The following is a 20,280-nucleotide window of genomic DNA, read 5'->3' on the forward strand; positions in this document are numbered from 1 at the left end:
AAAATCTTTGGATAAATGTTTGTACGTAACATTATGGAAATTATGTAATAGCAGGGTCACTTTCCGACAGCTTTCGGATCAGTTTGGTATTGCGAAAGGAGCTGCACATTACCTGTTCAAAAAAAACAATTAAAGTCCTCTGTGAATTGAAGAGCGAAATAAAATGGCCATCTGTTGAACAGCAGCAAACAATCATGACGAAGTTCGAAAACAGCAGAGGGAATCCGTTTCCCTTCGGAATTGGTTGTTTAGATGGAACGCACTTCAATATACCCACGCCTAGTGAAGATGCTATTAGCTACTATGACCGCAAAGGGAAACATTCTGTCCAAACGCAGGTAAGTTCTTCGAATATACTACTTTTAAGACTCACTTATTATTTAATACTTTATAGGCCATATGTGATAGTCAATTTCGTTTTTTGGATGTCTTTATTGGTTATCCAGGCAGCTGCCACGATGCTAATGTCTGGAGAAGTAGCCCAGTATTTAATGGCATAACGTCCGGGCAGTTACAGCTAGCACCAGGTGCAATAATATTGGGTGATTCCGCGTATCCTATATCGAAATCCGTAATGGTTCCTTACAGAGACAACGGACACCTCACCAGGGAAGAAAAAAAATTCAACATACGTCTAAGTTCAACACGCGTTTTTATTGAGCAAGCATTTGGAATATTAAAGAAAAAATTAAAGATTTTAAATCATATAGATATTTCAAGCCTTAAGGGCATATCTGATGTGATACTTGCTTGATGTGATATTTTGTAAAAGTCGTTATAATAAAACTGTACATGCATTTTTGTGAAACTACTGTGAGTAGTAAAGTATATGCATCTTATGTTATATGACGAACTACTGTATACACAAAATACTGGGTTAAATAAATTTTTCTACGAACGAAGTAATCTATCATCACATTCTTTTACATCCCTTATAGTGTAAGAACGGGATAAAAGCATTTTCTTTTACTGAGTGTGCTACTGTGCGTTATGATGTCAGCAATAAGTTTTGAAAAGGTAAGAAAGAGACAAGGATGAAAACGAAGCTTTGTCTTGCGAATATTCTAGAAAAAGATTGACGAGAAGCTTTGGTGGCTTCATAGGTTTTGTATCATTGATTGGAAAAACTTGAGATTGACTGGTCGCACAGTTGTTCACTAAGCTGTTACTCTCATATTGAAATACAATTTAAAAAGAATGGAGAAGGGTATCGAAACTGATGCATCTACAAATGAAGCTAGGAATTTAGCGTCGACATATGCATGTTTATATACATTTATTAGCATAGGACATATGTATGTAATTAGGTCAAGGTTGGGCGTTTACAACATTTTTTGGATTGTTTACCCTTATATTGTTAACAATTGTAAATAATGTAAACAATTGTAAACGTTTACCAGCATATGTCATTTCAACTTATATTGTAAACTATCAAGTCAAACAGATCGATTGTTGAACACAGCTGGTACTGTGACCTTTGTCGATAACAAAATTTTCGCACATGACTGACAGGTCAGAATTCTGCACATTTATTTATTTATTCTAACTCGTCGTCTTATGTTGAAAAATGAGTGGTGCACCGCAAAGGCCAATTTGGAAAAATCTTGACTACAAACAAATAAAAAATGGCAGAAAATACTCAGCCCAGTGTTTGTTTTATGGCCAAACATTGACAAACATTGCAACAGATCGACTGGTATCGCATAGGTAATAGAGGTGGGAAACTATCGATGGCACTATCGACACTATCGATGGTTGAGCACTATCGAGTCGACTCACTATCGATGGTCATGCAGTACCGATAGTGTATCGATAGTGCCTCGATAGTGTCACCAATAGTTGTGAAATAAATTCCGCGTTTTGAAAAAGTGGCGTCGCTTGGCTGGTGAAAAATTTTCTTGCTTTCAATTACAAAACAAAAACATAATTTTAAAGAAATGGATCGCTTTCTCCAAATGGGTAATAAAAATAAGAGTAGTTGAAGCAATTTCAAAGCAACTATTAATATGTGTGTTTTATAATAGGCAAACGCCGCAATTCGAAAGAAACATGCGATTGCAGCTCATCGGAATCGGAAAAGAGCTCTGCGGCTACAACATCTAGCCATAAATTGAAAAAGAAAACAAAAATATCTGATGTGTGGAATTACTTTAAAAGATCAGATGATAAAAAATTTGCGAAGTGCTTAAATTGTGAAAAGGAGTACAAGACAAGCGGAAATACGTCCAACTTGCGGGATCACCTGAAACGGTTTCATCCTAGTTTAAGGGACGATGAAAGGAACTCCGCTAATTATGGAGATCAGGGCGACAGCATATTATCCACCAGCAGCAGCTGCCGATCAAGTATGAGATCTTTAGATTCATACATTAAAAACTCTGTCCTGTACGATTCCAACTCATCGCGAAAAAAAATTATTGATAAAACTTTAGCGGAGATGGTTGCCTTGGACGTACAACCGTATAGCATAGTAGAGGATCGTGGATTCATCAAGTACAGCAAAATTATGGATGCCAGGTACAAGCTGCCAAGTCGCCGTCATTTACAAAGTGTGCTGATGATGGATTTATTTAAAAAAACTTCGGCAAAGCTTTCAACCATTCTAGAAGAAGTTTCTAGTGTTGCTGTTACGTGTGACATATGGTCGTCACGTGCCAACATAAGTTTTTTAACAGTGACTAGCCACTTTATTCATGAGTTCACTCTTAAAACAGCTTCATTGGCAACAAGAAAGCTATTGGATGCCACGAACCATTCAGCTCAAAATATTGCGAATACTTTGCAAGAAGTTTTAAATTCTTGGGGTTTGTTTGACAAAACTGAGTGTATTGTCACGGACAATGCCAGCTCCATGATCAAAGCTTGCGAGCTGTTAAAGATTCGTAACATTCCCTGCTTTGCTCACACGTTAAATTTGGTTGTTCAAGACGGTCTAAATTTCGACGATGACGAAAAAACAATGGCAATAATTTCAAAATGTAAAGCAATTGTAAAATTTTTCAAAAAAAGCACTATTGCTAATGAAAAGTTTAAGATGGCGCAAGAAAAGTTTGGGTATTCACTTTTACAAGAAACTCCAACTAGATGGAATAGTTTCTTTTATATGATTCAACGAATACTGGCGACCCATGATTAAATTGCAGTAGTACTATTGTCTACATCCAATGCACCACTCCCATTTCAAGCGGAGGAAATTGATGTTTTGAAGGACATGGAAAAAATTCTTACAGTATTTGAAGAAGTTAGCAAAAGAATATCTGGTGGGAAATATGCTACGATTTCGCTTATAAATCCCTTGACAGATGTACTTATTCGTAAAACGCATACTATTTCTTCGGATGTGCACACTGAAGTTGGACAAAAAATGGTCACTGTTTTATTAGATTCAATCGTAAAACGTTTATCGCCATATGAAAAAAAAAACTGCGACGAGAATGGCGACAATTTTAGATCCCCGATTTAAAAAGATTGGGTTTCAACATATGTCAAATGCCGAACAAGCTGCACATTGTTTCGAAAACGAGTTGACGGCTTTAATGAACAAAGATAGTTCAAATGACACAAATGTGGAACCCATCTCAACAAATAAGGACCCGCTTTTCGACTACATTGGGAACAAAGCCCGTTCCATGGCTAGAAACACGCGATCGGATGCTATCATTGCGAAGAGGCAGTATTTGGAAAGGCCCTTAAGCCAACAAGATGTTGATCCCTTATTATGGATGAAAGTAAATTATAAAATTTGAAATATCAATATCCAAAAATTAATTTGTTCTCATTAATATTTTTCTTAGGTTAACCAGACGGACTTTCCTGCAATAAAAACGTTGATGTTAAAATACTTTTGCATTCCGGCCACTTCTGTCCAGTCAGAGCGGGTATTCAGCAAGGCAGGGCAAATAGTATCAGACCGCAGAACACGTCTAAAGGAGGAGAATGTGAACATTTTGTTATTTTTAAACCAAAATCTTTCGCTTACTTCCTCGGAAACCACCGAATAAGCGACGTAAAACATATATATGTACATATAAATAATTAAAAACATTAAACTATGTTTTTGAAAAATTAATTTTAGTTGTTTTATGTAGGTCACTATCGAGGCACTATCGATGGCACTATCGAGGCACTATCGATGGTTTGGTAAAAAACTATCGCCGCTATCGATGGTGCCGACTATCGATAGTTTCCCACCTCTAATAGGTAAGTGTAATTATATCAAAATCTTATACGCGCGTACAGTGAACAACCTATGATTTTTAGAAAACGATGTTCACAGAAAAAAAATACTGATGAAACTATAATTCTAGAAGTGGACGAAATCGACACCAGTGCAATGGGATTAAATGATTCCGTATATTCAGTAATGGACGTGTCAGCAAGTAGCACCCTTATTGATGCAGATAATATTTTAATTGATATCATATCATCAGAATCGCAGCCTTCAACAACTCCAGAAGCAACACCTTCATCAAGCTCCTCAAGTATGTTAATGCGATATGTTTTAAAGAACCTTGTGAAAAGCAGGAAATACCAGAGCAGCGATTGGCGTTCCCGTGGGAAACGCCTACTCAGCAAAGAATTGGTCACGTTGCAAGCACACGGGCTTAGCTTTATTATTAGAATTAAAATACTTTTAAGTCAGTTGTAAAATAAGATTCAACCAATAAAGACCGGTCTCCGGAATAAATTTTTTTTTATAAACTACCACGACCGGGTAGTTTAACTGGCGCCCGACCAGGGGCCGACAGTGCGCTAATCCCGATAAAACAAACGCGAACGTTAACAAAGTACTAGCGAATCATAAAATAAGCTCTAAAAAGAGTCGTGTCGTACGAAATATATATAAGTGTTACATAAGTGTTAGCGGCGGAACTGTCAGTCCCGAAAAAAACGCGAGTGTAGAGAACGAGGCCCCCGAGTAGCTGCAGGACGAACTGCAAGGAAAAGCACGGCAACGGATGCCAAGCCGCTCTGCCCGCACCCAGGACCCCAAACAAGAGGAGATGTCGCTGGCCCTAATTATATTAATATAAGATTATATAATTATATACTAAGTATCTATAAAAATAAAACCTATTAAATAAATCTTTAAATAATCAAGAGAAATTTTATATAGAAAACAAAAAAAAAATCTAAAAAGAGAAATTTTGTAAGTTTAAGAAAATTAATGCAACTAAATAAAAGGTGAAGAAAAAAAAATCTAGAAAGAAAAATTTTGCAAATTTAAAAGAAAATCCAAAATGCCTGACGACAACATATCTTCAATACTCCGACCTTCCGTGCTGAACACTGGCACCGCGGCCAGCAGCAGTGCAATGACAGGATTAGAAGACACAATCCGTAGAGTAGTCAAAAATATTTTTGAAAATGAAGGGCAGAAGCTAGTGAACAATATAGTGAACCCTAACCATGAATTCCTTAATTTGAGGGACGAACCCGTAGTTGCACAAGGAACCACAGATTCGGACCGTGTCCCAGAAATAGCTAGAACAATAAGAGAATTTGCAGGAAATCCAAGTGAGTTTAGTTCCTGGAAAAAAAGTATAGAGACACTTTTAGAGTACTATGGTCAGTATCAGGGGACTCCGAGATATTTCGGGATACTTATGACAATAATAAACAAAATTGTAGGTCATGCAGACGAAGTTTTGGAATCTTACAATATTCCATTAAATTGGACGGCTATTCGCTCCTGTTTAACTTGGCACTATGCTGATAAACGAGATCTAAAAACTCTCGAGTACCAACTTTGTAGCTTGGTTCAGGGATGTCCGCACTTAAGGAGGGAGGAGCTAACGCAATACTTCACACTCCTCAACCAAAATATGATGGTAACCCAACACTCCACACGCGCAACGCTTTTGAGGAAATACCAGAGCAGCGATTGTTCCCGTGGGAAACGCCTACTCAGCAAAGAATTGGTCACGTTACAAGCACACGGGCTTAGCTTTAGTATTAGAATTAAAATACTTTTAAGTCAGTTGTAAAATAAGATACAACCAATAAAGACCGGTCTCCGGAATAAATTTGTTTTTATAAACTACCACGACCGGGTTGTTTAACTTATACATACATATATTAGCAAAGGACATATGTATATTAGGTTTCTATGAAAACTGTATTATATGAAAATTGCGCCAAATATTGAAAAGCTCTTATGATTGCTGTAACCAATTGAACTTTGGTTTGAATTTTAATTCGAAAAGAAAGTCAATTGTAAGTGCACGTGCGCGGTGAAGCAAACATTTTGAAATTGTTAATAAGTAATTAATAAAAGAAAAAAATGCCTAAAGCTTCAAAATGTCGTGCTCGGGAGTGTAATAGTGAACAAAACGTTCGTTGTTTTGAATTTCCCAAAAATCGGGAATTATCAAATTTGTGGAAGGAGAATTTGCGGATCTCACCCTCAATGCAAATACCAATGCATAATTCATTTGAATGCATTCAACATTTTGAGGAGGATGCCGTGGGACCAAAGTATCTTAAGAATGGAGCGGTTCCCACTCTCATGGCTCATGAACAACTTTTATAACTTTCAATATTTACACGCATTATAATACAATACACTTATAAATTCTTCACTTCAATTCATAAAATATATGATCACAAACGTATTTTTACTGGTTTTTATACTTGTATTCAAAACAACAATATCCTTTCGCTAAATTACTTAAATTTTAACAATAAATTACTTGAAAACTTTAAATCTCCGGAGAGTGCGGGTTCTAGTTTTTTATATGTTGTTTTTTTATGGTTAAGGGGTTGTGCTCTAAGTGGAAGTATGTACTTTCCTACTATATTTCCAAAAATGGTTTTAATGGTGCAGAGTTACAACAAATTGCGAACTTTATTTAATCAATTGAAGATATCTGAAATTAACACTTTTTTCATGCACGAAAACAATACAATTTTTTGCATGTTTGACTATTGCCATCTCATAAAGTCCATCCGTAATGTATTTATGAAATATGATATTCCAACCGCACATGGCACTGCAAGCTTTAAGGTCATTAGGAAGTTATTTGATATTGATCAAAAGAACTCCAATTTTAAAATTTGCCCAAAATTGACGGAGGCTCATATTTACCCAAGCATTTTCGATAAAATGAGCGTTTCACGCGCAACACAAGTATTGAGCAATTCGGAAGCGTCAGGTATTGACAAGATGTGTAGTCAAAATTTATTTGATAATGACGAGAACTTGATAAACTTTGGCAAGCCCACGCAGATATTTGTTAAAGAAATGAATGATTTTTTTGATGAACTCGATGCAAACCATTTCCAGTCAACAAATCCATTGAGGGCTCCTCTAAAGCGGGATGATAGGGGCAAAGTTGAAAGACTATTAAGTTACTTCGAGCTCTTTAGTCCAATGTCTACAATGCGTGCATATTCTACTATTAAATGTATCCAAGGCTTTCGTACTACAATAAAATCCATGCTGGAATTGTGCGAGGAACTTTTTCAACAGCATCAAAATTTAAAATTTATTTTCCTTGGAAAGTTAAACCAAGATTGTCTAGAAAATTTCTTTTATCAGGTCCGAGCTAGTCAGGGTATTAATACTCATCCCACAGCACACGAAGTGCAGTACATAGTAGCTCGATTGATATCTATGAAAATTTTACGACAGCGCACAGTGGGCGATTTGGCTGATCTAGCGTAACGAAATACCAATTTTCAACATTTAAAATTATGCGCCATTTGATTTCCCTCCGATAGTAATATGTTCATTTAGCAAATCGATAGCATTTATATCGATAATATGTATATCGTTAATCAGACCTGAGCTCACAAACACAAAATATCGAAAAACAGCTGTTCGTTGAACTTTACCCACGTGTTTACACAGATCTTAGATTGTTGAAAAAAACGTTGTTTTATTCATTTTTTATCCAGTTTTTTTGTATTTCACAAAGTGAAGGTATGTATTTTAAGAATCTAAATGTTTTGTGACCTGTGAATATATGTTGTGTTGTTTAATTGTACTTTTAACCATCTGTCTCTCTAATACCCTATTGTTAACCAATTTCATCTTCTGTAGAATAAAAAATTATGAGGCCGGTATTGGCCCGTAAAAATTTTATTTTTGTGATATTATATTGTTCGTCCACTATGTGAATTGTCCAACATTAGCTGCCCTGAGCTGCCCATTCTAACAAAGTACCTTTTTTTAGAAACCATGTCGGTCTGCAAGCGGCAACTTTTTATAGTATGGCATGAGGAAAAATGCGCTTTAAATAAGTATTCCGCACTTGTCGACTACATTTTTTCTAATGTTCTCAAGAAATCGGACTGTAGTGAGCAGGACTACCATTCAATTATGGATAAACTCAAAATTTTCCACAAAAAATTGTCTGAAAAGTGGAAAAAAAGCAACAGAGATAAGAATCGATTGGAGAGCAACAACGCAGCCTGGCTCAACGATGATTTGGTTCTTCTGAGTCCTGAAGAAAAATTGGCTCCAGGGCGAAAACCAAAAGATATTGAAAATTGCCGCCCCAACCGTCAGTGCACAAAATTATCACATCTTGTGAAAAACAATTCTTGATGTTTTGCGATCGGCGAAAAAAATGTGCTATCCGGATTGCATCAGAACGGAAGAAAGTTGGGCTGAAGTTCCTTTACAAGAAATGCTGGACCACACCATTACGAGAATTGTTGGTGCGCATCCCGAAGTTTTTAGCCAACTCTCGGATAATGGCGATAAATATAAGTCTTTGAGCCTCATTTCTAAATGGGGTTGCGATGGGAGTTCGGGACACGCGACATATCGGCAGCGCTTCAGCAATTCGGAGCTTAAGATGGCAGATGAGCACATATTTTTCATATGCATAGTGCCGCTACAATTACAATTGGAAACCAGCGTACTTTGGCAAAATCCTCGCCCGGCATCGACTCGGTATTGTAGACCATTAAAAATAATGTTTGCCAAAGAGTCTACAGAATTGGTTAGAGCGGAAATTGAAAAAATGAATTCACAGATATTGAAAATTGTGCCTACGCGCTTAAGTAGCTTTCAAGTTTACCACAAATTGCAACTTACCATGATCGATGGCAAAGTTTTTAGCGTGATTGCCGAAACATCATCGCAAACATGTGGTATTTGTAAAGCAACGCCCAAGGCTATGAACGATTTAAATGCAATTAACAACTTGGCAAGAAATGAGGACTTGCTGAAGTTTGGATTATCGACTTTGCATTGTTGGATTCGCTGCTTTGAATGTATGCTACATATCGGCTATCGTCTACCAATTAAAAAGTGGCAAGTTCGTGCTTCGGACAAGAGCATAGTCGATAAACAAAAAACAGTCATCCAAGAAAGATTCAGAATCGAAATGTCTTTATTGGTAGATATTCCAATGCAAGGGTCTGGCAACACGAATAGTGGAAATACAGCTCGAAGGTTTTTTGAAAAGTCAGAACTGTCCGCTCAAATTACTGGAGTAAACCATGACCTGATAAAAAGACTTGGTGTTATTTTGCGTTCCATGTCTTCAGGTTGTGCAATAAATGCCGATAGCTTTAGAAAATATACGATAGAAACTGCGAAGATATTTGTGCAAGAATATTCTTGGTTTTACATGCCCAGCTCATTGCAGAAAATATTAATTCACGGAGCCGAAATTATCGAATGTGTACCACTTCCGATTGGCATGATGTCGGAAGAAGCTTTGGAAGCAAATAACAAAAATTTACGAAATTTTCGGCTCAAGCATACACGAAAAAACTCGCGTGTAAATACAATGGAGGATTTAATGAATTCATTATTAGTTGCTTCAGACCCACTTATAACAAGTTTGTGCAAAAACAAACGAAATAAATCTAGTAAAGAAATAGTGTTTGATAAGGAAGTTCGAAGTCTGCTATTAAATTACCCTTCAGATTCAGAAAATTCCGATTCGGAATCGTATAACTAATATTATTAATAATAATAATAGTTAAAATAATAGTTAATAATAGTTAATAATAGTTTATAATAGTTAAAAGAATAGTTAATAATAGTTAAAAGAATAGTTAATAATAGTTAAAAATGCAGACAATAAAAATGTTAAAAACATGTAAATAAAAATAAAAAAAAGCATAACAAAAATTTTTAAGTTGCAAAAAGTTATTAAATATTGTGCCTTGAAGGGTCTAAATAATATAAACATTACCATTATTGCAAAATTGTTTTTATTTTTTGAGTAATTAATTTCGTTACGCTAGATCAGCCAAATCGCCCACTGTGCAGCGGTTCGAAAACAAAGGCAATAATTGCGAAGATGATGATGATATTAATTTAGACTGGAATTTAGGGACTGAGGATCATCATCTGGAGGAAGAAGTAGGAGCACCGCTAAATGAGCAACTCGTTTTAGAAAATATAGAGGTAGCAGACGAGAATTTTGCCGCAGAACCAAATATAGAAGAGGTACAGGTGCAGCGTTATTACATTGGCTATGGTATTTACCAAAAATTACTGTGTAAGCTAAAATGCGACAAATGCGCCCACATTATGATGAAAACACAAAGAGACTTAAAATTGCATTCGGAAGCCCTGAAAATTTCACGGATGGCACCGATTTGAGACTGGTGAATCCTGAAGACAGGGTATTCGAAGTGTGTCGCCTTCAGATGATGTGGTGCCGTCAGCTTTTTGCAAAATATGCTCACGCAGGTAATATTCGCAATGTAATGTTGCCAGTTATAAAACAAAAACCCGAAGAAGTATTTCCCCATTGGTTCGCAATATCTGGTGAATGTCAAGATCAGCGCATCAAGCTACTCGACTTTTTGATATATGTACTTCTATTCAAAAATGCAAAATGGCTTTTACGGCAAGAAAATACCCAAGTTAGGTGTCAGAAGCGCAACGATAAACTAAAAAAGTTGTCGTACGTTGTAGGTCAGGGTCCAACAAGGAGAGTTGCACAGGTCCTTAGGGTAAGTAAAACCAGCGTTTATTTATTCTTTATTCTAATATGTATTTATTTATATTTATTTTTCCTATTTCCCAAATTTTTTAATTTTCAGGTTTTTCTCCATCTTTCAGATTTTTCTCTATATTTCAGATTTTCCTTTTATCTTCTTTTTCAGGTAGCACCTGAGCCTAGATTTTTAAACCACTACAATTTTCACTTAATTACGATGGATTGAGATTAGTGTTTTAAAAATCAGGTAAATCGCAATGACTTAATCGATGTCAATATCGAAGTCGTGTGAGAAATTGTTATAATATGAGAACAATTTCGTAATTCGTGCTTTTACAATTTTATATATTTTTTTTTCATTTCAGGAAATGTACATACCTATTATTTATAGTATTGTAATATATATACATGTAAGACGGAGTATACCTGACAGCAGTGAGAGAGAGAAACGGGTTTGGCAAGAAGTCGCAGGGAGCGCGAGTTACGTCAACTACCCATTCCAATAACTCAACACACTCCCTACCCATTAATTGGGAACAATAATTTAATGAACCCAAATGTCAACAAACTGCATTTTCTTTATTTAACAATATTTCGCAATAGTAGCAATTTAATGTCAACAAACTGCATTTTCAACATTTAGCAATATTTCGCAATAGTAGCAATTTAATGAACTCAAATGTCAATAAACTGCAAAGTTCGACAAACTGTTTTTTTTTCACAAATAATTCTCAAATGTCAATAAACTGCAAAGTTTGACAAACTGTTTTTTTTTCACTTAACAATATTTCCGCAATAATAACAATTTAATAAATAATTATTTTTTTTGCAATACTTATTTCAACAGACGTCAGCTGAACTTCTAAATAATATTTTAGCTTATAAGTATTACATTTGTAACTTTAGCTTCAGTTTTTACTGGGCTCTAGAACAGGTTGGATTCATTTTGTAAAATGGACTGATAAATAAAAGTAATTTTTTTTGCTTACGGAACCCTCGGACTCGTTAGTGGCGCAGTCGACGTAAAAGAACCTAATATCGGAAAAATAAGTGATTATCCTGAAGGACACTATTAAATCCGGCAACACAAAAAAAAAAAAAAAAAGGACAAAATATCCTTGCGAAAAAGTGAAAAGTGACATTAAAAGTCAAAAGACTTCATTTAAATAATTTTTTCAGACTTCATTTAAATAACCTTTTCAACGTCTAAAGACAATATAGCACCAAAGAGCTGTAACGAAAAAGGGAGCTAAAACCCACAAAATAAAAACAAAAAAAAAAAAAAAAAAAAAAAAAAAAAAACGTTACATTGTGAAGTGTCTAAAGACAATATTTTTACAAAGAAAAAACAAATCATTACAAAAATGTCCACACAACAAAGCACCAATAACTCACCAGCACCAGCCGTACTATCTGGATCTGACTTGATGAAGGAAGCTGCCCGGATCAAAGAATTCCATGGTACGAAAGACTATGATCTATCATCTTTTATAAGAGAAGTGGAGCTGATATTGCCATTATTCCAAGAGAATGCCATCCTACAGCAGTTTGTATTCGAGAGGTACATTAGAAATAAGATCCAAGGACCGGCTCTACAAGTGGTAAGGGCCCTAGGACCAGAATCAACATGGGAAAGAATAAAGGAAGAGCTAATAAAAAACTTTGGCATCAAGGAAGGGTATCACAACCTTTACCATCAGGCGATTAATATAAAAAACTACAATAATGTAAGCGAATATTTTAAAAATCTTAAAAATATATTAGACAAATTAAATACTAAATATGAATTTGACATCAATAAACCCATAGAGTTTTCACCTCCTACAAACGAATCAATTGTACTAAAAACATTTTTGAACGGTATACATCCAAATTTGGCTAGCATTATTTATAGTAGGAATATATCCACCCTTAGGGAAGCTTACTACGTCTTGGAAGAAACAGGGATACTAAGACAATATAACAATAGGTTTCAGAAATACACATATAATACACATCAGCGATTCCAACAACAGGGAAACCATAACGAAAACGGACAGAACAAGACATACCAACAGAAACAAACTTTTACACACCAATCACCCCAAAATTCACATAATAGTCCTTCTCAAGTTCGTCAAAATAACAATCCTGCTCAATTTCGACAAACTTTCTTTAACACAAATAATTCTCAGCAATCAAGACGAACCCAATACTCGAACAGAACTCTTGGACATAATAATAATGGGCCTACCCCAATGGAAGTAGACCACATCGAGAATAATAATACAGGAGAGGTAAATTTTCAGTGTCAAGCCCAAAGATTCATTTACCGATAGTAGAATTAAGTATAGGAAACACGAACATTAAATGTTTACTTGATACAGGATCAACGACCTCATTGCTTAACGGAAAATTATTACCAACATTCGAAAGGACAAAACTAGAAAAACCCATATTCTTTAATACAATAAATGGTAAATTTTGTATTGACGAGGAAATTATCACACCCCTTCCTAGGGAATTTAAAGAAGACAATCTTATGTGCTGGAAATTAACCAACTTTAATGGTAAAAATTTCGATGCTTTAATAGGACAGAATATATTGAAAGCTTTTTCAGCAATCATAAACCTTGAGGAAGACTTCTTACAAATAAACGGCAATAAAATTAAATTTATAGATTCTTGTCCATACAATTTAGAAGAAATTCAAACCTTAGAAATACAATCAGATAACATTTTAGATAGATTAAAACATGATGATATGAACAAAGAAGAAGAAACATTTTTAACGGAACTTATTCAAAAAAATTCCGATCTATTTTTCCAAGAGGGTAACTTACTTACTCACACTCATGAAGTACGACACGAAATTACGACAACGATTAACAAACCGGTATATTCGAAGATATATAGGTACCCTCAGATCCACGAGGAAGAAATCAATAAACAAATGCGGGAAATGTTAGAACAAGGGATAATTAGGGAAAGTATATCTCCATACAATTCTCCTTTATGGATTGTGCCCAAGAAGTCGGACAATTCAATGAAAAAAAAATGGAGAATAGTAATAGACTACAGGGCTTTAAATGAAATAACTGTCAGTGATAAATTTCCCATCCCAAATATTGATACAATTTTAGAAAAGCTTGGTCGAGCACAATACTTCACGACTCTCGACTTAGCCAAAGGCTTTCATCAAATCCTCATTAAAGAGGAAGATAGGAAGAAAACAGCATTTTCTACTCCATTAGGTCATTATGAATTCGTTCGTATGCCTTTTGGACTAAAAAACGCTCCTGATTCTGAAGATAAGTTTGAACAACACTTTTTAATAAATAATAATTTTAATTTAAATAATATTACATCTCAGCTAACGTTTGATGAATTAGTATCGAATCAGATCGAAAACATTCAAAAGATCGAAGAAATCAGATTTCACAAAAAACTAAACTACATTTTTAATAGCCTAGCGTTGACATTCAGTTTAATAGCCCTAGGTAGAGTAGTCATATTTTACATATATAAAAAATCAAAACATAACGAAATAGAGATAACTAGAAAAACTCAGGAGAGTTTTCAGTCAAAGGGGGGAGGAGTTACGTCAACTACCCATTCCAATAACTCAACACACTCCCTACCCATTAATTGGGAACAATAATTTAATGAACCCAAATGTCAACAAACTGCATTTTCTTTATTTAACAATATTTCGCAATAGTAGCAATTTAATGTCAACAAACTGCATTTTCAACATTTAACAATATTTCGCAATAGTAGCAATTTAATGAACTCAAATGTCAATAAACTGCAAAGTTCGACAAACTGTTTTTTTTTTCACAAATAATTCTCAAATGTCAATAAACTGCAAAGTTTGACAAACTGTTTTTTTTTCACTTAACAATATTTCCGCAATAATAACAATTTAATAAATTATTATTTTTTTTGCAATACTTATTTCAACAGACGTCAGCTGAACTTCTAAATAATATTTTAGCTTATAAGTATTACATTTGTAACTTTAGCTTCAGTTTTTACTGGGCTCTAGAACAGGTTGGATTCATTTTGTAAAATGGACTGATAAATAAAAGTAATTTTTTTTGCTTACGGAACCCTCGGACTCGTTAGTCGCGCGAGCGGGATAGTCATTGTCATTTTTCATTCTAATTAAATACTATTTTTGCATATATGTAACGCGTGTAAAAAGTGTCGCGTACGTGTCTGAACTTTGCAAAAGTGTGTAATTTTGAACGATGCATGCAACGAAGCGTTGTATCAGTACAGTCGATATACGTAGTTGGACATAGTAAGAGCAGTTGTTTGTAGTGACGCGAGTTGACGCTGGCAAGTCCTATTCAATTGAACAGTCATTGCGTGCTCAAAAGAACGAAGTTGAAACGCCGATAAGTTGTAATGGGCAAAGTAAAGCATACACCAGCAAAAAGAAATAATCAAAAGGAAGTTGAGAAAAAAGTTGAAACAAAAGCAACAATGGTAACGGGAGGTGAATTAACGAATACGAGAGAAGATAACAGTGGCGGCGAAATGGAAGAGAAAATTCAGCAATCGTTACAACTTCTTACTCTTAAAATACAAGTTGACGAACAAAGAGACAGTAAAGTAAAAATATCAACAGAGAATTTTGACAAAGTGATCAGCGAGTGTGATGGCCGTTCTATTCCAATTATTAAGTGGTTTGAAGTCTTCGAAGCAAATGCCGACGCATACGGGTTGACAGATAAGCAAAAGTATGTACAGGCGAGAGGGAAAATGAAGAGCTCTTGTCATCTGGGTCAGATAACGAAGGTCAAGAAGGCCGAATGCAAGGTGGATTTAATAAGGTGACAGCATTCTCCCAGCTGAATTTTTCGCCGTAGGTATGGCTTACGTCAAAATGTTATGCTTTGTTTGTATGTATTGGTATGTTTACATTCGTATGTTTACATTTGCTTGCTGATTTTGACATGATGCTTGCACCAAACGCAACAACAAATACATGTAGGGTTTTACTTATATGTGTTTGCTGTCACCTGTAATAAATTCGCCTTGGCCGAATGTAAGACGGAGTATACCTGACAGCCGTGAGAGAGAGAAACGGGTTTGGCGTTAGAGCAGTCGTCGGCGGACAGCTGAAGCAAGAAGTCGCAGGGAGCGCGCGAGCGGAATAGTCATTGTAATTTTTCATTCTAATTAAATACTATTTTTGCATATATGTAACGAATATACATTAGGATTAATAAATGTTTACATATATATACATATAAGAGTACTTAACTAACTTGTTGATAAAAATAAAAACTAGTATTTCATTTTCGTAAGGATAATAATATTTATTTGGTTAAAGGAATTTAAACAAACATACACCAATAATATAATACAATTCGACAGGATTTCCTTACAAAATCAATATATTCGTTCAGCTAAATCAGTGATTCCCAAAGTGGTTTATATCGACCCCTGGGGGTCTATGACAATCTGCAAGGGGTCTGCGTTAGCGAAAAAAAATTTGGGGGTTCATGAAATGAAAATGGGGGTCCACGATAGTGGATCTCAACACATACACTGATTGTACCTATTTACTTACATCATACTATCTTATAATATCAAAATATATGTGGCAACCACTTGTTATTTTGTCGGCGTTTAATTACTATTTCCGGCTCGGATCTCTAAATGCAACTCTTTCAAACAGCTGTTTATTAATCTTACATTCTTTTTTCATTACTTTTTACTATTTTAACAATAAGACATATCAAATAAAATTTCCTATTCCTGGATTTTGAAGTAAAAAATGTATTACATATAATGTAATACGTTGGCAATATTATGATTAATCATTAAAATATTGCCAACGTCAATTAATGGAAACGTCAAGTGTCAAATTTAGACGAGGACGGCACTACTCGGGAAACAGCGAAACGACGAATGAACGAAGATGAGTTAGCGGGAAAGAACGACAGAAGTGAAGGTTGGAAGTAAGGCGCCAACGTGTTCAATTCGTCACTCTATAAATACGAATGTGGGACAAATTCGTTTATTCAATATTCGTTTCCTGAATCTTGAAAAGGAAAGTGCTAAGAAAATATTTTGAAAAATATAAACAGATAGTATATCACACAAATTATAGTGAGTCAGTGTTATTTTGTTTGAGAGTGCTGGAGAAAAGTACATTATTTTTTATTAAATTTTAGTTTTGACTCGTAGTTAGCAAAGATAGATAAATTACGTCAATCATGACTTTAGTTATTAGTAGTTTAATATTCAATCATGCTAAATTAGACGAGTAGGTACTCCTCAATAGTTTCTTTTTAAAAGTTTTAGCAATCGGTATTATAATTACAGTGCAATCTCCGAAATCCGAGCTAATTGTTGCAAGAATATGTTCGAATTATGGAATGTTTTCGGAAAAATCAAAAAATATTTTTAATATACAGCTGCTGGATTTTCTGTCTTATTTAAATAATTTAATTTTGCCCACAGATGACTGATGCCATATCCGAATCTTAAAAGAAATGTAGACAGTACAGTGTTGATTATTTGAAATTTGGCTTCATTCGATCATTGCCGGGCAAACAATTGCCTATGTGCCTTTTATGCAACAAAGTTTTGAGCAATGATGCTATGGAACCATCTAAACTGCAAGATCATCTAAAAAGATGCCACCCTGATAAAACAGAGAAAGATTTGAAATACTTTCAAACACTCAAAGATGAATTTCAGAAGAGACCTACACTGGACAGAATGTTCGGTTCGAAACCTTACACAACCTGCATCTGATATCATTAAAAAAATTGCCTTAAGCAACAATACTGTTGAAAGACGTATTGATGAAATGAGTTCTGATATTGAAGGCTTCTTATGTAATTATTTGCAAACGACCCACTTCTCTCTACAACTGGACGAGTCAACTTTACCTGATAATGCAGCATTATTATTGGCATATGTTCGTTTTATTATGAATCAAGAAATCTATGAAGAACTACTCTTCGCAAGAACTCTGAAAACCGACACTAAAGGTGAATCAATATTTCATGAAGGATTACTTCATTGAAAAAGCAATTCCTTTATCAAATGTAATATCAGTAGCTACAGATGGAGCACCTGCCATGATTTATAAGCTATTTAAAAGAAAATGTGCCAGGGGTGCTAGCAGTACATTGCGTCATCCATCGACAACACATTGCTAAAAATTTGAGTGTTAGATTGCATGAATCACTTCATTTAAACATTGATGCAGTAAATCGAATCCGAAGCAACGCGGTTATTTGGGCAGTTGCGTGAAGAAAATGACGAACACTTTCATCAATTACTCCTTCACACTGAAGTACGCTGGCTGTTGAAAGGCTTATGTTTGACAAGATTTTTTGCACTTTTTGAGACTATTTTAGAGTTTCTGGATACTAAACATAAAAATTTGAAAGAAAATCTAATGAAGAGGAAAACACACATCGCCTATTTAACAGATTTGTTTACAAAATTTAATATGGTTAATTTGCAATTACAAGGCGACAGTTTAAATTTGATGAAAACAAAGTCCATCTTATCAGCATTTCTTGCCAGAGTTAAACTGAAGCAAAATATTGGACGGGGCGAATTTTCTCAGTTCCCCAATTTGTCACAGACAAGCTGACAGGAAGACGACGTTTCAACTTACGTTCAACATTTAAATGCCCTCTATTCAGATTTTGAATCTAGGTTTGAGGACATTTTGACTATGGTAATACCAATGTGGATAATGTGGATCCATATGGTGACATATATTAGAAGAAACGAATATCATAATACCAGAGGAACTGACTGAACTAAGTTCAAACGAAGAACTTAAGGTTCAGTTTAAAAACGGATATCAGCAATTCTGGCTGCAAAACAACATACCCTTTTTTTTTTTTTTTTTTTTTTTTTTGTTTTTTTTGTCGGGACAACTAGCAAGTGCAGCACTCAGACATTAATTGAGTCCATTGTACTACACTTGGATTCCCTTTTAATTCTCTTTAAATCTACCCGATCTCCGAAGAATCTGAGTAGATCTTGTAGTGCCAAGGAGCCAAGATGGTCGCTTCTTAACACATCAGTGCCAAAGACCTCAAACCTGATTCGAGCGAAGGCGGGGCAGACACGCAGGAAGTGGTCCGCCGTCTCATCCTCCTCTTCACAAGCTGGGCAGAGTACACTGTCTGAGATGCCCAACCTTTCCATGTGCTTTGCCCACAGAAAGTGGCCCGTCATCAGTCCAACCAGCCGTCTGCACTCCCCTCTGCTTAATGACAGAAGGGTTTGCGACAGTCGATCGGACATGACAGGTAACATCAGTTTTGTCCATCTGCAGCCTCTCTCAGCCTGCCAAGCTCGCTTGTGGGTAGTAGTTACCCATTTGCTAACCGTGGCCGTGATGGGAAATCGTGTTATTCAATACGAAAACAAAACAACCGTTTACTCACATCGTTATAATGGATATGACAATTGAGCAAAAGGTCTCCAATACCAATGAGCAAGACTCAAAACCTCAGTCGGAGCCTGAGAAAGGTCAGAAGAACTCTAAGAATAGAAGAGGAAAGGGTTCGAAAAGTAAGCAAGCAGAGAAGTTTAAGATGAAGAAGAATGAAGAAGAGTATCTGCGAACGAAGGAGTACATCTCCCAGTCCATACGCCAACTATGCCCACGCGCAGTCGAAGTAGCGCTTGATGATTTATTAGAATCATTAAAGAGAGGCGAACACGTTGAGCATCGTCCGGCAGAGGTAGAGATTAAGACCGCAGCGGTTGAGCCACTCGCTGAGTCAACTGTTTCGTATCTACGCAACAGGCGGGTTGAGGTTCTAGACACCGATGCGAATACCATTGCCGAAGTAGTCAAATTGCAGGTGCGCGCAAAGACTGAGATTTGTCGCAGGGCTACTCCGTTTGTTGATACCTCAGTTTCCGACCCATTCATCAATAGGGTTGAGAAACACTTTGTTAAAACATTCAAAAACATTGCGGTTTACTTAGATCAGGTGGGCTCGACAGTTGTTGACGGACAATTATTCGTGCCAAAGCTTCCGTCCATGAAGGCACCAGACGGATTCGTTGAATCTGGGATCACCGAGCAAGGTAGAATGCTGTACGTTCCTCCGCCTCCTGATGGCGTCGAGATGAGTGGACAATATGTGTACGGCTTAGAACCCAGTCAGAGAAGTTTCGGGACATCTCCCATAATCTTGGACTCTCTGATTGAAAGGTACTCAAATTTGATGATGCGTGCTGGGAGGAAAGTCGGATCGAGTGTGATTGAAGTTGACTTGAAATCGCCAGGCTCTCCGACTCAACTCGTTGGATGCATTCCTGAAACGGATGGGTACGAAGGTTACTGTAGCAAAATTGTAACCGGCCAAAGCCTAATACTGGGAAC

General features: G+C 35.9%; 1 protein-coding gene across 1 annotated transcript; it reads left to right on the top strand.

Moving 5' to 3' along the window:
• The first annotated feature begins 3,168 nt into the window (after positions 1-3,168).
• Positions 3,169-4,185, top strand: LOC128868021 (E3 SUMO-protein ligase ZBED1-like). The gene is made up of 2 exons (XM_054109723.1): positions 3,169-3,728; positions 3,795-4,185. The coding sequence occupies exons 1-2, from the start codon at positions 3,411-3,413 to the stop codon at positions 3,999-4,001; spliced, it is 525 nt and encodes a 174-aa protein (XP_053965698.1). The 5' UTR covers positions 3,169-3,410; the 3' UTR covers positions 4,002-4,185.
• Positions 4,186-20,280: the final 16,095 nt, after the last annotated feature.

This window comes from Anastrepha ludens, chromosome 6 (assembly GCF_028408465.1).
Source record: "Anastrepha ludens isolate Willacy chromosome 6, idAnaLude1.1, whole genome shotgun sequence".
Lineage (NCBI taxonomy): Eukaryota > Metazoa > Arthropoda > Insecta > Diptera > Tephritidae > Anastrepha > Anastrepha ludens.

Bases quoted from the DNA above. Each gene is read 5' to 3' on its own strand.
- LOC128868021 (XM_054109723.1), top strand. From the start codon at position 3,411: ATGAAAAAAAAAACTGCGACGAGAATGGCGACAATTTTAGATCCCCGA. The intron at 3,729-3,794 runs GTAAATTATAAA...TATTTTTCTTAG, and splicing joins ATCCCTTATTATGGATGAAA to GTTAACCAGACGGACTTTCC.